General features: G+C 49.1%; 1 protein-coding gene across 6 annotated transcripts in view; it reads right to left on the reverse strand.

Moving 5' to 3' along the window:
* The window catches only part of SLC4A5 (solute carrier family 4 member 5), a 28346-nt gene extending 13369 nt beyond the window's left edge, over positions 1-14977 (reverse strand). For 3 of the 6 annotated variants that reach the window (XM_074928516.1, XM_074928514.1, XM_074928512.1), the window contains exons 1-11: positions 14850-14977; positions 12876-12974; positions 12441-12632; positions 7901-8030; positions 5205-5365; positions 4833-4988; positions 3153-3248; positions 2753-2808; positions 680-837; positions 501-588; positions 170-324 (exon numbers count right to left, since the gene is read on the reverse strand). In XM_074928516.1, the coding sequence (XP_074784617.1) occupies positions 170-324; positions 501-588; positions 680-837; positions 2753-2808; positions 3153-3248; positions 4833-4988; positions 5205-5365; positions 7901-8030; positions 12441-12632; positions 12876-12948 (1265 nt within the window). In that variant the 5' untranslated portion in view covers positions 12949-12974; positions 14850-14977. Of the gene's footprint in view, positions 1-169; positions 325-500; positions 589-679; positions 838-2752; positions 2809-3152; positions 3249-4832; positions 4989-5204; positions 5366-7900; positions 8045-11242; positions 11292-12440; positions 12633-12875; positions 12975-13071; positions 13226-14849 lie in introns of those variants that run through there. The other 3 variants (XM_074928513.1, XM_074928517.1, XM_074928515.1) reach the window with 3 other exon arrangements.
* Between the last annotated feature and the right edge of the window lie 2589 nt (positions 14978-17566).

The raw sequence follows: 17566 nt of genomic DNA on the forward strand, positions 1-17566 counted from the left end.
AGCTGATCTGGGGGAAAAAAAACTGCTGAAAAAGCAGCATTTCTGGAATATTTGCAGAGATTCTTTCTAGGGATGAAGGGAAACAACTGTTGTCCTCCTCCAGCTTCTCCAAACCAAGAGAGATGTGGATGGCCAAAGGGCTGGGACCTTCCCCATGTCTCCCACCCACCTTTTCTCAGCCGAGGGCACTTTTTTGGGTGGCTCAATCCTAATGTTGGGGTCCCACTCGCCAGGTGGCAGGACGATGACTTCATCCAGAAACTCATCTATGCCAGCAATCAGGTCTTCTCTATTCCGGGCTTTGTAGGCAACGTCGCTGAAGAGCTGGATGTTGAGAGAGGAGAGGTGTCAGCCTGGCAATGGCATCCAGCAGGCACACGTCCCACGTCATTATGGGATTTTAAAGCTCATTCGTTTGGGCAATAGGATGAAAATTGCTTTTCCTTCTTGGCTCTGAGCAAGGGGGTTCCCGGTGAGGGCTGGGCGTTGCATCTACTCACGTCATCCACCATGAGAGTCGCGATGGCTCTGCCGATCTCATTGTAGGATTTGGCTTTTCCCACGGGACCAAGGAGAATAAAGAGGAACCTGGGAAGGGAAAGGTGCTGTGTCGGCAACCTTGAACCACTGGCATCCAAGCTGTGAGACCACTCGGTGCTTCGGAAGGAACTGCGCTCACCTGGTGGGGACGGGCACTTCTGTCACCCCTCCCAGCATCGTTGCCTGGAGGAGCCGCACGAAAGCCACGAAGGGCTTCTCCAGGAACTCCACTTCTCCCACCAGCACATTGGAGGCCTCTGCATCCTTGGGGATCTTCTTGATGAACTTGTTCTTCAACTGTTGGAAAGACGAGGGTGGAGAAGGGAGCAACTGCCAGAATTTGGCTTTCCCCCCTGTTTTCCACACCCTGAACTCAAAAGCTGAAGCTGCAGGCTCAAACCTCTTGATCTCTAATGGTCCCAGGACTCCCGGAGGTGGGGATTCAAGAGCCATATCCAAGAATAAACCAGTCAGACTTCATAAGGCTGAATTTCTTCATTATTCAAAACCATTGCTAAGCCTGAGATTAACTTGAAATCGCGTGCTCGGGGCTCCCTAACGCAACGTTCAACTGGGCGGTTTGCAAAGGGCGCTTTGCAGCACCAGGGTCTACACAAGGAAAATCCTGTTCAATGCCCCTGCAGAAAATCTGAGCCGAAAAATACAGATCCTGAAGCAAGCCAGCATGTATTTTTGCAAGTCTATTTGCAGCCCTGCAGCCCCGGGGCTCCCTGAGACCCTCTATAATGCAGAAACACTGCTTGACGCCGGGCACGGGGGATGTTTTTGTCACTTATTCCTCCCCAGTCACATCCTCGGAACAGGAACAAATAATGGAAGTAGGAAGCCTTGTTCATGGATTTATTCCCCTGGTCTCTTCTCCCCTGCAGCTCTTTCATTATTAGTTTAAAAGGGTTCAATACCAACCCAGGCAGGGTGTTATTATAATCTATATGCCAGCATGAGGGGAGGCATGTGAGCCGGGCAGCAAGCTCTCCCCTTTCTAATCTTTTAAACCCAAATGGAAAAAAAATAATAATAATAAAGCAACTCCTCCAATGCAGCTTGGAATAAGCAAGAGCAGGAGTTAACAGTGACCACTAAGCTTCATGTAACACTTAAAAAGTCCCTTTGTAGTGGGCCTAATAGGGTGATTAAACCTAAATGCTTTGCATATTTTGGGATTAACCCTCCGAACCCCACTGCTGGAGGCTGATATTTGGGGTTCGTTAGTGGGCAGCTGGCTTCCTTTATTGCAGTTCTAATTTTGAAATGTGCCCTGGAAATCTTCTGCCTCCCTGATATCGTGGCATCCCTGTCCTGTGTCTCCCAGCAACACATGAATTTCCATCCTTCTCTTCCCCCTAAACTGCATCACCCCAGGTGAGCCCAGCAAGGACATCCCTGGGGAAAAGCAGCCCTGTTATCCCATACTGTCCCCTACGAACACGTGTTGAGATTGATTTTCCATCAGGTTTATGCTGAAATCATGATCAAAGAAAACTAAAGCCCATATAACGCATCAGCAGTTCCCAGGTAAATAGCCTTGATATTGGGATGGGGATGGGACATCCAGCAGAAGTAGAGCACAAAACCCCACCGATCCATCGCATCGTCAAGCAGAGATCTGCCCACGAACCACCCGAGCAGCCCGACCTCCTTCCCAGCTCTCCTGTGCAGAGCAAACCAGGGCGGAGAAGCCCCCGACAGACTCTCAGCTGAGCTTGGTATTAAGAAACCCACATTCATCATGCTGCAAACAGAGGGAAAAATGGAATCCACCTCTGTATTTACAGACACTATCTTGAGCGCTGTATTCACGTTTGCAGAGCCAAGACAGGGATTTATTCCCTGCAACCTGCCCTTACCCAGCCAAACAAAGGCTCTTTTAAGATCCCTGCGCTCTTCCTTTCCTAAAGATATTAAGGAAATTTTTTTCTCCACCCTAAGGATCTCAAGTTACACCAGCATCCTTGTACAACCCTAACTCTGCGTTCAAGTTGCAAGCACAAGTATTATTTCCGGGACAGCCTCCCCCTGAGTTATTAATTAATTTAAAAATATACACATTAATATGTGTATTAATTTCCCTAATTAGGAATTTGTGTGGGTGTCGACCGAGTGAAGGCCCACAAGGCCCACACAGACCTCAACACCCACAGGCCATGTTGGAGATGCTCCTCACAGCACTGATGTTCTCACGGGTGATTACCTGGTCGGTGCTCGGCGTGTCCGAGATGTCGTTCATGCTCCGACTCTGCGCGTGACCTGACAGAGATAAGAGAAAGGTGAGAAAACCACCCCGTGATGCGCAGCTGAATTTCAGCCCCACGTGCAAAGGGAAGACGTGGCGGTGGGGAATTCAGCGCAAAGAAAATAAAATTATTTGTTACAGCTGGGCTTGCAAACCAGGTGCAATAAGATGAAAACAGAAGAATATGAATTTTTCTGTTATCAGTCACCCCGTGGCTATACAAACCACGTCTCGTTTCTGGCTGTGGTGGGACCTCCTTGTCATTGCAGCCGCCCACTCTCATATTGCAACTTGAATTTTTTTTTTTCCTGCTTCCTTTAGGACCATTTCTGCCTCCCCACAGCCCTCCCCGGCTTACGCAGGCGGCCGTAGCTGGCGCTCTGCCGCATCCGCAGGTCCTCGGTGGAGCGGTGGAAGGCGGCGCCGGTGCCCGGGCTCCGGACAGGGCTGCGGGCTGGGGGAGAGGAGCCGTTAGAGGAGATGCCATGGGGAAGCTTTGGGTGATGCAGAAGGCAAGAGGCCGGGCTGAAAATCAGCTGCCTGCTACAGACGTGACCCTTCCAGCGCTGACACAACAGTGATTTGCTTTTCCCTCCCACTCCCGTTTCCACTTTTATCCCACCCAGAGTTATTTTCCCATTAGCAAAGAATAAACTGCCTTAACCCAAGTCTTTCTGCTGCAGAGGCTCCGTGCAAGGAGCCTGCACCACCCCACCCCACACCAATGCTCTCCTTGAGCCTATAAATGGGTTCAGAAGTTCAGTTTCTGTTACTTAGCAAGACCCAACACTTTATTTGGATTTTTCATCTCCTAATTCTCCAAAGAAACCTACACTTGAAATTTGCCATGAACTTCTCACCTCAGAATATTTACATTGGCCACTGCCAAGTTTCACGTGAATGTTTCTCCTCCCTAAACTGGTGACAAGTCCCATTTTTCATCTCAGATGTTTAAACTGAATTACTTTCCCATAAAGACTTCCCTTTCCCCGCATGCATTTTCTCTGTTAAGCCCAGCATTTTCTCAGGAAACCTTCCAAATTTCCTTTTGGAAAACCATCTGGACCAGTTTTGTTGAGCTGCAACTACAGCACCCTCATTTTTTTTGTTAAACCCACTAAAAGTAATGATGAAATTCCCACTGGGCCTGGCCCTACTTTCAATGTGCCTGCAGTATTTATTTCAATACCACAGAGTTGCCATTGGCACAAGAAATGGGAGGGACCCCTCTGCTCCTGCCAATGACCATCTTTTCCTTGGTGTCCCCATTTGCAAACTCAAAGCAGTGTCATTATCTCAGCAAGAAACACAAAAGATAATTTCCTTATCTACAGGGACTAACCACAACATTTCCAAGTTGTGCTCCATTTGGAGAGCTTCTGGGCAAATGTTAGCTCAAATATCTAGTGGATAATGTTGCTCTGAAACCTGGGGATGCCCCTGGGGTGGGAATATGGCTTATTGATGGCCTCTTCCATGTGCACTTTGAGCCTGGGCGTTGCTGTTTCTGTCTACGCAAGGGAGCAGCCAAAGCCTGGCAAATCCCGGGCTCCACCAAATGACCGCTGTTTAAACCTAAGTAAATAATCTAGCGTGAAAACAAACAAATCCCCTTTTATAATGGCTCAAAAATAGGCAGGTTCAACCACGGAGCAGACTGGATTTGTCTGTAGGCTGCTCTGCCAGAAAGTCCCTTGGCCAAGTGACTGCCAACGCCATTGTCCCTCACACAACGCCATTGTCCCTCACACAACGCCGTTGTCCCTCACACAACACTGTTGTCCCTCACACAATGCCGTTGTCCCTCACACAACACTGTTGTCTGTCTCAGCAGACATCTTCTTGGCTTTTGGCTCCCTCCCACCCCTAAAGCCACCAGTGGCAGCGCTTTCGGGGTCTTTCTCAATGCAGTAAAGAGTTGCGTGTCACAAATAGTTGACTTTCCCCCTTTTCTTCTCCTGAGACCTTCGTCCCACTGGGCTTGCTCACCAAAGACTTGAGGATGCAACCTGGCACAGGTTGGACCCCAAGGACTCACTTGTGTTGGAGGAGACGGACTTGCCGATGTCAGCCAAGGACCGGTGGATTGGCTTCTTGGTTTGGTGACGGTGCTTCCTGAGGAGCACGTAGCTTATCTTGTCCCGCAGGTCTGGCTTGAGCAGACCGTCCTCGATCTGCTTCTCAATGACATCATCTGCAAGCACCGAACGATGGGTTACCCCCCTGCAAACCCTCCCAGAAAGCTCAAGGCAACAACACTTATTGAGCCAAGTTGATGGCTCTCAACTCCTGTCTTTGCTTATTGGTTTATATTTGCGGGTAGCAAGTAAATGCATTGAAATCAGTTCCCAGCACTTTAGGACATGCAGAAGAAAGCCATCCAAAACCCCTGATACCTGCCAGCTCCTACCTATAATCTGGGGCAAAGAGTAGCCGTCTAAGTCCAGGAGCACCGTTCCCGTCTGTAGACACGTCCGGAGCTCAAACAGGCTGTGCAAAGACAACGTGGACACGTGGGGCTTGCTCCACCTCTCCCCGCCTTCCTCCACCTTTTCTTCAAACTTTATCCACCTGAAACGAGAGCAGCAGCTGTGAGGACGGGCACGGAGCAGGCATGAGAAGAGAATAACAGAATTGTTTTTCCTGCGACGTTTCCCTTCTGCAGGTGGCTTCGTGGGCCTGAATTAATTCATCCTGCAAAGTGTTTGCTTGTTATTCAGGATGGGGATGGAGAAATTCAGTAATGTCATTAGACAAAATGCTGCTTGCGTGGTTGCAGAGCGGAGCCAAACCTTTTGGCTCCACCACTGAACTCAACCCTGCAGATTTCACCCTCCACAAATTGCTCCTGCGAGATCTGGGAGGTTTTCCCATGGAACTGACCTTGCCTTGGACAGGATTTCACCTGCACAGACCAGCCGTGCACGCAGGGAAGCAAAAACCTGGGGCGTTGCAAACATCTTTTTAATTCCTTAGCAATGCTCCGACTTCAACCTGAGTGCTTCATGCCCATGGTGGGAGATGAGAGGGTTTGCAAGCCCTTGGAAATCAGCCCTTCCACCTCCTTCCCTTAATTTTACAAACCAAAGACTTGAGAGCAAATTTGGGAATGGTGGCTGATCTCTCCCAACTCCCCAGGAACAGGATTCAAGACTCTGGGGATGGCAGGCAGCTCTCGGCAAGGTGCTGATTTGGGGAAGAAAGCTCCTTTTCCTTTACAGGAGGTTTGCAGGCTCAGTGGATTAGCCTTCACAAGGCTTAACCTTACAACTTTTAACTGGTACAACCGGGATTTGGGTTCCTGCCACCACAGAGGGCACAGACAGAAAGGATGTAGGAGGAGATGGGGTTTTTGGAAATAGTTGATGGCTCACGAATGCTGCAGGGGAAGGGTGGGGAGATCCGGGATTGCATCAGCCGCAGGGGGCTGCATTAAAGTTCTGCTGCAAAGAGAAAATCCTGGGTGTCCCTATCAAAAAAGCCCCAAAATATTATCTGGGAGTGACAGGAATGGTCTGTACTATGGACAAAACTCCAGCACATCCAAAAAAAAAAATAGATTTGGCTCTAGTGCCCATCACTCCAAAAGCTCTCCACCCTGATTTCTTTGCAGAAACTGTTTCTCCAGCCCTTCAAACAACGCTGCTTTTATCGGGAAGAAATTCAAGCTTCCCGCCGTAGCACCCACTAAGTCCCGTCGGTGCTCGCCCAAAGCCGATTAAGTTGCTTTTTGTTTCTTTTTTGCCCCGTTTTCCTGTTGAAAGTGGGTTATTAGTGTGCACACAGGGTGGCAGCTCAGGTCGGTGTGTGGGACTCGAGGCACGATTCCAGCAGCACCTTTGCCCTGGGACTGGCATCCTGTGATGCTCTCGCCAAGGCCACAACAAAGCCCCGTCTCCGTTCAGCGCTCAGCTTCTTTATTTCCACTTATTTCCATTTCTTGCGGATTTAGCCGCGGGTAGTGCTGCTCCCACCAAGGAGCTGCTCTCCTGCGGCTAAAGAGGCTGAACTGCTCCTTGCCAGAGAGCGGAAATCCGAGACTTGAGAAACCTCCATCCTGCCAGGGGGAATTTGGAAACCTCCATCTCAAGCCCTCCCTGGTGAAAATTCCCATGAAATCGCTGATTTTTTGCCTTCTGATTTTTTGGGGGGAGCGTGGAAGGATGAGGAGATACAGACCTATGCAAAAAAATACAGGATTTTACCAACAGCATCCCTGCACTGCTGCGCTTTGAGCAGGGCTGGCAACCAGGAGGATGCTTAAGAACTTTCCAAATTTTTGGTGGTGCAAATAACCAGTCCAAGAGGTAGGACGAGCATCCCCAGGGCCTGATCCTGCTTTCTCCCCACCCCTCGGGTAAAACTCTGCACCCAGGCTTGGAAATCCCACACGTGCTACAAAAAGGAAAGGGCTTGGAATACCATCAGCACCCCTGACTCCCTGCCCAGAGCTCCCCCCAACCCCTCCAGCCCCCCTAGCCCTCACACAGCTGAAGAAGAGAAAATCCCGCTTGGATGTGAGATTTTTCCCTTGGATAAGCTCCTAATTCAATAAAGCAAATGCCACTTGCAACTCCTCTAATACTTTTATTAAAGATGTAGTGCGTGGGTTTTTATTATCGCTTGAGGGGTAGGAGAAGTTTAACTCTTGGCCTGGCCAACAAAAGTGTGGGGGGTAAAAAAGACCTGGGAAAATGTTCTTTATGTCCCCTTTTTCGATTTCCCAGCTCTCTGCTCTAATTCTACAGTTTCCCAGCATGTTACCCCATTATTTTCACGCCCTCAGTCCTTTCTGCTGGGCTTTGCTCTCATGCTGCAACTGGGAATGGGAAAAGCCCCAGCTCTGGAGTCGATCCAACCTGGGGAGATGTGGAAGAAGATGAGAAGTCTTCCTCCCTTCCTTCTCCTCCTTCCTGGCAGGCTGCAGCTGCCGTGCTAAGCCTCCCAAAACGCCGTTTTTTCTGCATTTCCCTAATTTAGGCATGGCTTTTTTTAACCTGACTAAAGATGATGCTCATTCTCTGACTCCGTTTCCAACCAGGGATATTTAGGGGAGGGATCTTTACCTGACATATTTTCAACCCAAAGCATCTCCCCCCTCCTCACCTGGCCGACTCTTTCCACTCCATCTCCTCACCGTCGTGCTGCAGCGTGTCCATCTCCGTGAAGAGCGTGGGGTTGGGGGGCTCATCGTCTTCCCCCAAGATGTAACGGAGGCGTTCAGCAGCTGGTGACACTGCCGGGGGGTGGGGGGGGGAAAGAGGTTTATCATCAGCTGGTGGCAAGATGAACCTGAATCATTCCCGTGTGGAAAGCCCTGGTGGGGGTAAAAAGGGATCTGTAGGGTTGTTTAGGATCCTGGGGTAAAAAAGGAGGTTTTGAGGAAAATGTTAAAAGTGAGAGACATTGAGGAGTGGGAAAACTCTAATCCTGCCCCAAAATCCCTGTGCAGAGATATGGGATGTCGGTGGAAAGGATGAGCAGAGGCTGTGTAGGACCTATATAGGTCTGGGCTGGGAATTAAGGAACCCACCCCTATATACAATACAGTCAAATTCCCCTTCCAGGAGCATTTTGTACCCCATTTCTATGGGGTATCCCACATTTTTCCCTGCCGCAGAGCCTGGTTTTGCCAGGTTAGAGCCACCTGCCATCAGCAACCAAATCCTTACAGTCTCCAGCCCTGTGTGCCGGGATGCACACGTACTCGCCACGGGATCCCCGAGGAGAATCATACAAATTCACCATTTCTGCAGGAAAAATCCAGCTTCTTGGTGGATATAGAATTGGTGGTCCATATATATTATATGGAATTAAATAACCAGCCAGGCTGGGGAGGGCATTTATTGCCTCCTGCTCCCTGCAGTGTGTTTTGGGAAGGGGAGCAGCGACATATCACCTGCCTGCAAATCTGATTGAGGGGAAAAGGGTTTTTCATCTTTGGTGAATTCCCGGCAGCCACTGGAGGGTGACGGACCTGCCTTCTCCTCCTCCCCCCAAAAAAGCCAGGCTGGATTTTCTTTTAACCCTCTCCATCTTCACGTGCTTTTCTAGCAAAGCCTCATAATTTTGGTCACAGGGAGGAACCTGGACATGGCACGGATGGGACCACTCCTCAGTTTCCCTGTTATTCAAACAGGAGGTTAAAATCAGCCCAATGCCAGGCTCTGTGGAAATTCTGTATTTTTAATAAAATCTTGGGTCTTTGCCTTCTCCTAATACAGCAGGAGTTAATCCAGCTCAGAAAATGTCTTTGTTAGCAGAATCCTCCTGTTCTCAAACATCATAATAAGAAAGTCAGGTAATAGGGCACCCCAAGAAAGCAGGTCATTCAATTGCTGTGTGTGAGCAGAGGAAAAACCAGGAATATTGCCCTGTTGTCCCCCCCCCAAAGGAGATGAAACCCAAGTTGTGGCGGCCGTGAAAGAATAGGATGTCCCTTGCACTCTAGGCTGAGCCTGCTTAACCGCTTAAGCTCTTTAAGCCCCACCACCAGGTCTTAGAGCCCTGTTGTCAAGTCCTCCTTCCACTTCTATAAGCTTCATTATTATAATTATTAATATTCCTGTTAATTTTAGAGCTGGGCTACATGCCTGGAAGGCTTCAGGCTCTTTAAGCCTAAGTGCTGTTCTTGTAAGAGGGGATGAAATTAGGGAGATACCAGCAACCCTCCCCCAGCCTCACACTGTCTGCTTTGCTCTGCAGCCCAAACTTTAATTTCCCCCCAAACCCCAAATTCACTGCAAATGCAATGAGCCAGACCAGAAAAAAAAAAAAAAAAAAAAAAGGGAGTTTGCTGGAAATATTCATCTTGGGTGGGATCTCTGGATGCATTTGTAGAAAAAGGGGGATTTGCAATTTTGCAGGAGAGGGCGCAGAGGGGTTAGAGCTTTGCAAATCCTCAGTTTGAGGGTTACTGCTCCTAATTCTGCCCAAATTCCCCCCCTTGGGTGCTTAAGAACGGGTCCCCCCTGCATCGACCTGCCAGAGGGTCCCCCCAGCGACTCATTTTGGGGTGTCAGGGCTGTGACACACTTTAACCACTGGAAATCACAAAAAATAAAGGAAAGCTTGCACATAAAGAGCTTTTTAGGTGTTGGGGTTTTTTTGTTTTGTTTTTTTTTAGCATTTTTCCCCCAGTTTAAGGAATAAACCCATCTCTGAACACATAACGTGCTTCCCAGCATTCATCCACGCCTTCGCTCCCCACCGCTCGCTGACCCGAGTAAAGAGCTGGTTGCTAAACCAACAACGCCGGGGCAAAAATTCACGGGGTTTATTCACCTGGATGACCCTTTCGTGCCTGAAAAAGCACCAGCCCGGCATCTGGTTACAACCCAGCTCTTGGTGGTTTTTTAAATTTTTTTTTTTCTGCTGGAAGTTTGATCCAGCACCTAAATTAATCCCGGGAAGCAGCAGCTATTCTCCTGGGAGGAGATACTCTACAGCAGCGTCCGGGGCTTGGCACCTCCGGGGAACGCAAGAGTAAAACTGCTGCAACAACACTGGTCAAAACCCACAAAGCCACCCCAAAATCAGCACCTATTTCTTGCAAGACACAGTTCAATGGTTGCCCAGAGCAGACCTGCACCTCCCCGAACCAGCTTTTATGGTGGGAAAACACTTGCAGCTGCAATTCCTGCTTTACACCCATCAAACCTCCACTGTGGTTTTGGCTACCGTGGATCCAAATTGAGCCCACAGCTGCAGAATTAGTTCAGGATTAACGCTGGAGATAATAGATGATAATTTTACATATATAAGAACCTACATTTCTGTGAGTGATCAGACAGGACAGACCAGATTTAGACCTCCTTTAATTTGAGGTGCACAGAGCCCTTCACAGCCCAACTTTGATCCAGCAGCAAAACCTCGCCTAGCGATGCTTTTCCAAACCAAAAATCCCGCTCTGGCTTTAGGTACAATACAAAAGGTGATAAAATGGGGGACGGGGGAATGTGGTGCCACCCGGGGTTTGCAATCTGGCTGGGCAGCGGGACTAAGCCTGATTTAAGGCTCAAGCACATTAATTATCTGCTGTCATGGTCCTTCTGAATACGCAACAGCCTTTCCCCTGGGTTTCACAGCTCAGAAGGGTCCCCTCACCCCAAAAAAAGAGGATACTGGGGTGCACATCCCGTGGAATTAGATGTTCATTCCTGTTCCAGAAACCCCCAAGTCTGGGAGGTTTTTCTCCTTCCAGTTATCAACTTTGCTGCTTCCCTGCTGCTGGGGAGCAGTGGAAGCTGACAGAGTCCCATCTCCCCTCCCGTTATATTTTTGGGGTGAACTTTGAAACTTGGTGCCCCGAGTAAGTGCTCAACCCAACCCCACGCAGGCTCCCAAGTTGCTTTTATAAGGGAAAAGCAAAGCTGAAAAAAAATGGAGCCTTTCTTCCCTTCCAGCTCCCCCCACCACAGACGCCGAAGAGCGATGGAAATAACCTACCTGGAGTCGTTTCCATTTTTTCCCCCATTTCTTCCTGGCTAAACCAAACCTTCACTGCACGGTACAAAAAAAAACTCAAACCCCCAAACTTCCTCCTTTATCCACTCAGGCTTGTTAAACTCCCAAGGCTTAAGGAGCAGATTATAGAGAATATAAAGCACTTTCCTTTCGCTTTGGCTCTCATGACGGGAAGTTACCAAATCAAACGGGATGCGTGTAGGAGAGGTGAGCACTTGGGGTGGCAGCGGGATGGAGCGAGCAAGGGGAGGGAGGGAGGGAGAGGTGGGTGGACAGAAATTAAAGGTTTGGGGTTATTTTGTGAAGGGTTTGTGTCTCGCACCTGGAGCGAGGTGAGAAAATCCCCTCCAAGCTCAGGGCAGAGATTTTTTTTCTGGGGAAAAAAACACCCAAATGAGGGAGATTTCCTGGGGGATGCAGAGTTGAGGCTTTTTTGGGGTGTTTTTCCTCCATAAAATGACTTTGCCCCATGAAAATTAGCCCAGTGTTATACACCGGTGGCATTTACCGCCTGGGGAAAGGAGGGGACGTGGTCCCGCTCGCGCCGCCACCAAAGGCACGAAGGAACTTTGAGCAAAGCTCGCTGCAAATAAAAAATCTCTCCCTGTGCAAAAAAAAAAAAAAAAACCTTGAAAACTTTTCCTTCCGTAGGGAAAAGTAAAGCTGAGCCCCTGCCCGCTCTGCTGAGCCGCGACGTGGTCTGCTCGACGTAAACCCGAACACAAATTTCTATAGGGGGTTGGTAAAAAAAACAAGACCAAGAGATCGACAGCTACTTTACTGTGCAAAATGTTAATCTTTGCTAAGGAGATTTAAGGAGACTGGTCAAAGCTTTGGGCAAAAGCCTGTGGGGAACAAGGTGTGATGCCCAGAGGATGTCTGCATCCCTGGGACCCCACTGTACCCTGATTTCCTCGTTAGCAGCCTCCCAAGAGCAAAGCCAACTCACTTTTAGCCCCACCACCACCCAAGAAGCCTCAAATCCCACTTCCCACCCTGTGCCCCACTCTCAGAGACATCCACAGGGAAAAACAAAACTGGGCAGCGTTGGGAAAAGCGGTGCCCGATGCGAACACCGGGACCAAGCAACGTGGCTAGGTGCACAGGGGCGATTTAACCCGGGATTAAATGACGCTGAAAAACCCTTCCTGCTTTTTCAGAAAGCCCGAGGAGGACTCACTGGTCCTGCTGGCATTGTCGTTGCCGCTCTCATAGCAGCCGTGGCCGCCGTCGTCGGTGTCGGAGCGATCCTGGCGCTCGTAGTGCCGCTCGCTCTCGCTCGTCCTGTCCCGGCTGGAGACAGATCTTCGCCGACGCCGCTTCCTCCGGTACCCCCGGGGCACCGGCACCCCGATGTAGATGGAGTGGTAATCTAGAGGGGATGCGGATGAAAAGAAAAGCTTTAGAGAGCAGATCTGTGTGTTTCTCAGTTGAAAAAAAAAACACCAAACAGAAATCCAGGGAGATATTTGTCTTCTTCCCACCAGGCTTAAAGCCCCCCCAGGAGCTTTCCTCATGCTGCCCACGGGACGGGCCAAGTGCTGGGAGATCCGATGCGTCACCCGGCAAGGGAAGAGCCAGCTGCCATTTGGAGCACCCCCAAGGTTTCACTCACCTTCCTCATCGTCGTATCTCCTCCTCGAGCTGCTGAGCCCCCTCTCGCTCATCCCATCCTCATCCTCCAGCATGGTCCTGCCGCTCGGAGACAGCTGAGCTGTGGGGAGGAGAAAGGAGGGAGAATTTAAAGGGTGATGGGCAGGGAAACAGCCTCTGCACGCCCACTGGGTGCTCCCTGCTCTGGGAATCCTCACACGTAGGCCTGGAGATTTCACAGGGTCCTTCCCAGCAAAGGACAAGGATGCAGCGGGGAGTCAGGAGCTTCTCTGTGGATGCACCGGGGACCCTCTGGCACCTCCTGCAAGTGCCCGCATCTCACTTGCCACAGTGAGCTCCCAACCCTGCCCCGCTCTGCGCCAGCCCTGCCCACGCTCCACCTCCACTCTCCTCATATTGAAGAAAATCCAAATAAATTTCACTGGGGTTACGTCTCCAATCTCTTATTTCTGCTGCTCAAAGGAAGGTGTAAGTGAAGCGTAAGAGATTATTCCAGAGATGTGCTGGGACAATTATGGACAAAAGTTCAGGGGTTGCCTGCTGGCAATAATCACAGAATCAACTAGGTTGGAAAGGACCTTGAAGATCATCTAGTCCAACCGTTAATAAGCACCTGTTTAATTTTGGGGGGGTCGTGCACAGATAAAAGGGGTTTTGCAGAAGCAGAGTTCATTTTTCCCCATCTTTTAAGCACAGATTTTACACCTTACACACCCTGCCACTTCCAGATATCTTCCTTCAAACCTGTTTTATTTCCCGTATGAGTTTCTTTGGATTTTGCCACAAATGCTAATTAACCTCTTAATTATCTGACCTCCAGTGATTGCCTTTCACACTTGACTTGGATGAGAGAACAGTTACTATTCATGGCAGCCCGGTCGATGCCTCCCAAAGTCACTTTGAGAGCGGTTGGAGAGCCAGCCTCCCCACAGCCCCCGTGCCGGCTGCTTGCATCCATGGCAATATCATCTCATTATCCATCGATTTTAGGGAAGAAAATTCTCAATTCAAACCAAATAGGTTAAAAATATAAAGTGAACAGGGTGTGCGCCTAAATAGCTGCAAGTGTCCAGGGCTGGCCAGGTCAGCTCTGCTTGTGTTGCCCAATTATTGACCCATTTTCCCCCCAGGCAAAGACCATTCTTAGTCCCACACGGGCTCCACCCTTAACCCAGCTGCTATTTGAAGACACCTCTTGATTTAACAGAGGTTTTTTTTTGGAGCACGTTAACTCAAAATTTTTTACACAGGTGCAGGAACCAATTTATTTTAGGGGCAAACACCTCTGGATGGAACACTGTGTCCCAAACCTGGGCGTATTAAGGGATAACATCAAGCACAAGCCTTGGCTTCCTAGGAGTAACATTATGGGGCTAATTCTGAGGATTTTAGGAAGCTGGTGCTGGCAGGAGAAACAGTGAAATACCCACCCAGCTGCAAGCATAAATACTTTTGCTTTAAAAATTATCCCGTACCTTTTAATAGATGAAGCATCACAACTCCCCCCCCAAGACATTTCCCCACAAGCTTCAGTGCTAGGCTGGGGTCCCCAGATGATGGATACACAACCCTTCAGCTGGGTCCGTATTGGGAAGAAATATGACGTTTTTTTTTTTTTTTACAATCTAGCGTGGCCGGTGAGAGCACTACCACAGCTCTTTTGGGCAGCAAAAAATAACCCATTTTTTGATAAACCCCACACTTTGTTAGATCCACTGATAAATGAAAGGTCCTGTTTGATTATGGCTGATTTACAGCCTAGGATTTTTTTTCCTCTAATTTTTTACATATAAAGATTTTTCCCCCAAAATCCTTGCACACAAATACAAGCACAACACAGACTAGAACTGTTGGAAAACACGACTGTAAGCGCACTAGAAATAAGGGGAGGAAAGAAGAGCGCTGCTCCCTTTGCTAATTAAATGCCACCAGCTGTCAGTTCCAAAAAACCAAATTTTACCATTAATAAACTCACCTTGAGCTCCCCAAAAACGCTCAGAAATCAGAAGACAGGGCCACGGGTTAAATCACAGGCACTGGCGGGTGCGGGAGCCCAGATTGCCTTGAGATAAAGCTGCTCTTGCAACCATCGTATCGATGTCTACTGCCAAACGCGCTGTAGATCCCAGGTTAAAATGTATTTTGGGTGACGCTGATTGACTTTGGGAGCAGAAAAGCATCATGGGATGCAAACAGACCTCTGGAAAAGATGGGACGTTTAAGCCAGCAGAGACCTGGTCTCGCGCAGTGATGGTCTCTAGATATCAGACCAACAGGACATAGGAAAATTCAAGTTGTCCATCCCCAATTTGCATCTTCTGGGGTTGTCAGGGTTTTTTTTTTTCCCACCAGTTTTAGCTTGATCTCTAGGGATTTGGGAGGGCAACTGCTTTTACTTTTTTGGTGTCTGCAATATCGTCTACATCTTATCTTAAGAAACAGAAGGAAATTCTTCAGAAAGGTGCAGAGAAGCATCACCATCAGTGAGAAAGCTCCTAAAGCTCCTAAAACTCCTGGGGGCTCCAGAAAGCTCCTGGGGGTGACAGGATGAGTCCCTGGGGACAATAGGATCAACCCCTGGCGCCATCAGATACAGTTTGGGGAGTGGGGGGGTGATGAGGGTTGTGTACTGAATTATTTTGCAATTTCCCATTTTGCTTTTAAAATGTTGAACATCCATGAATTTGATTTCATGAAAACCGAGCTGTCGGTCACAGGAGCACACCCGCTTTGCTTCCCCAGCTGTCCACTTCTATTTAACGCCTGGCTGGCTCGCCTCCGCTTCTCCTTTTAACAGGGGTATCAATAAATCTGTATCAAAGCAGCGTCCAGCACTTCGTCACAACCAGCCTCATCATTAAGCTAAAAAATGAGGACTGGAAATCACACTTTGTGCTTTAAGGTCATCTGATATCGGGGCTTTTCTCTTGCCTCCGGGGAGATGATTTGATGGCACGATCCGGAGTCTCAGCAGAAGCAAAACAAAAACTGTTTGATGCTTTATCCCTGTTCCCATTTTCTTCCCAGCTCCTGTTTTATTAGATTTGCTCTTCCACATGTAGCAGGGCCAGGTCTGGAGCAAGGCAGCTGCAATTTCAACATGCAAAATTTAGGGTGAAATAGGGAATGTTACTGGCATCCCCTTTATTTAGAGTAATGAGGTCTGCTTCTAAGTGTGGAGAAAAGCTTTTGTAAAGCGCACTGATGATTTCACGCTCCTGTTTTCCAGGTATTTGCAGACCAGCTGTCCGTGGGAAGAGGGGAGGCAGGTGCCCAAGCTAGTGCCTGAATCACAGAGTGCCAGAACCCTCGGGGTTGGAAAAGCCCTTGCAGCTCCTCCAGCCCAACCGTGACCCTCACCCTGATCGTTCCCAACTCCCCCAGATCCCTCAGCGCTGGCTCAGCCCGACTCTTCAACCCCCCCAGGGATCCCGGGGACTCCCCCCTGCCCTGGGCAGCCCATTCCAACGCCCAACAGCCCCTTCTGCACAGAAATCCTTCCTCAGAGCCAGCCTGACCCTGCCCTGGGCAGCTTGAGGCCATTCCCTCGGGGCCTGGCGCTGGGGCCTTGGCTCCAGAGACTCATCCCCCCTCTCTGCCCCCTCCTGGCAGGGAGTTGCAGAGGGCCAGGAGGTCTCCCCTCAGCCTCCTCTTCTCCAGACTGAACCCCTCCACAGTTCCCTCAGCCACTCTTTTTTTTTTTTTTAATTTTAAAAATTTTAAATAATTTCTAATCTCCCAGGAGAAACCCACAGTCCACTCAAGACTTTTACACCAGCTGAGAAGCCACATAAGTATCATTGAGGCAACATGTCCTGGATTCTATTGAGATTGGACGCTCTGTATTCCGAGTCCCCTGCTCCATATCCAACAGCTGCGCTGGGTTACTCAAAGAGAAGGTCTTCATCCTTCTCTTCTGCTAAGAGATTGGCTGGTTCATGTTCCCCACCAGCAGCCCCCCGCAGCTCCCGTTCTTTTCTCAGATTTTTGTTTCAATACTTCTCCCCATCTCCCCTCATCTCCCCACCTGCCAAAACCCAGTATTAATCCAGGCTTTAAAACCTGCTTGCACCTGCCCTGTTCAGTGCTGCCTGTGCCAGCATCCAGCATCAGCAGGCTCTGCCCAGCCAGGAAAATGGTATAAACATGTTGGTGGCTGCTTTACCTGTAAAAAAGAGAAAATAATAGAAATCAACTTTCTCTTCCCAGATCCATAAAAATACAAAGAGCAGGTTGAATCTACCTGCTTGTATTTCTTACAGTTTTACTGAACACCTTGTGGAGAGAGGGGGAAGAAGGAAGAAAAGCAAAATCCCAGGAGCCCATGAGCTGCCTGGGTAAAACAACCTTGTTATTCCTTAAATAATAACGCCCAGTTTCCCTGGGCTGTAGGTTTTACCTTCTCCACTTGTCAAAAAAACCTCCACAATTTTTGCCATACTGTTGAAAAAACAATTCAATAACCCCACTGCTCAGCTCCTGTCAATGTGATTTGCAGGAAAAAAAAAAAAGGTTCAAAAAGTGTTTTTCCAGGTCTGTACTGGGCATTGCTTCTTGTTTAGTTAAAAAATAAAGCCTGGAAACAGTCAGAAGAGGGAGACAGAGCCCGGCAGTCGCACACCAGCACTCACCCAACTTTCCATGCTTGGGCATCCAAATAAACGAAGCCAGCCTCCAGCTTCCAAACACCCT

This window comes from Athene noctua, chromosome 28 (assembly GCF_965140245.1).
Source record: "Athene noctua chromosome 28, bAthNoc1.hap1.1, whole genome shotgun sequence".
Taxonomy (NCBI): Eukaryota; Metazoa; Chordata; class Aves; order Strigiformes; family Strigidae; genus Athene; species Athene noctua.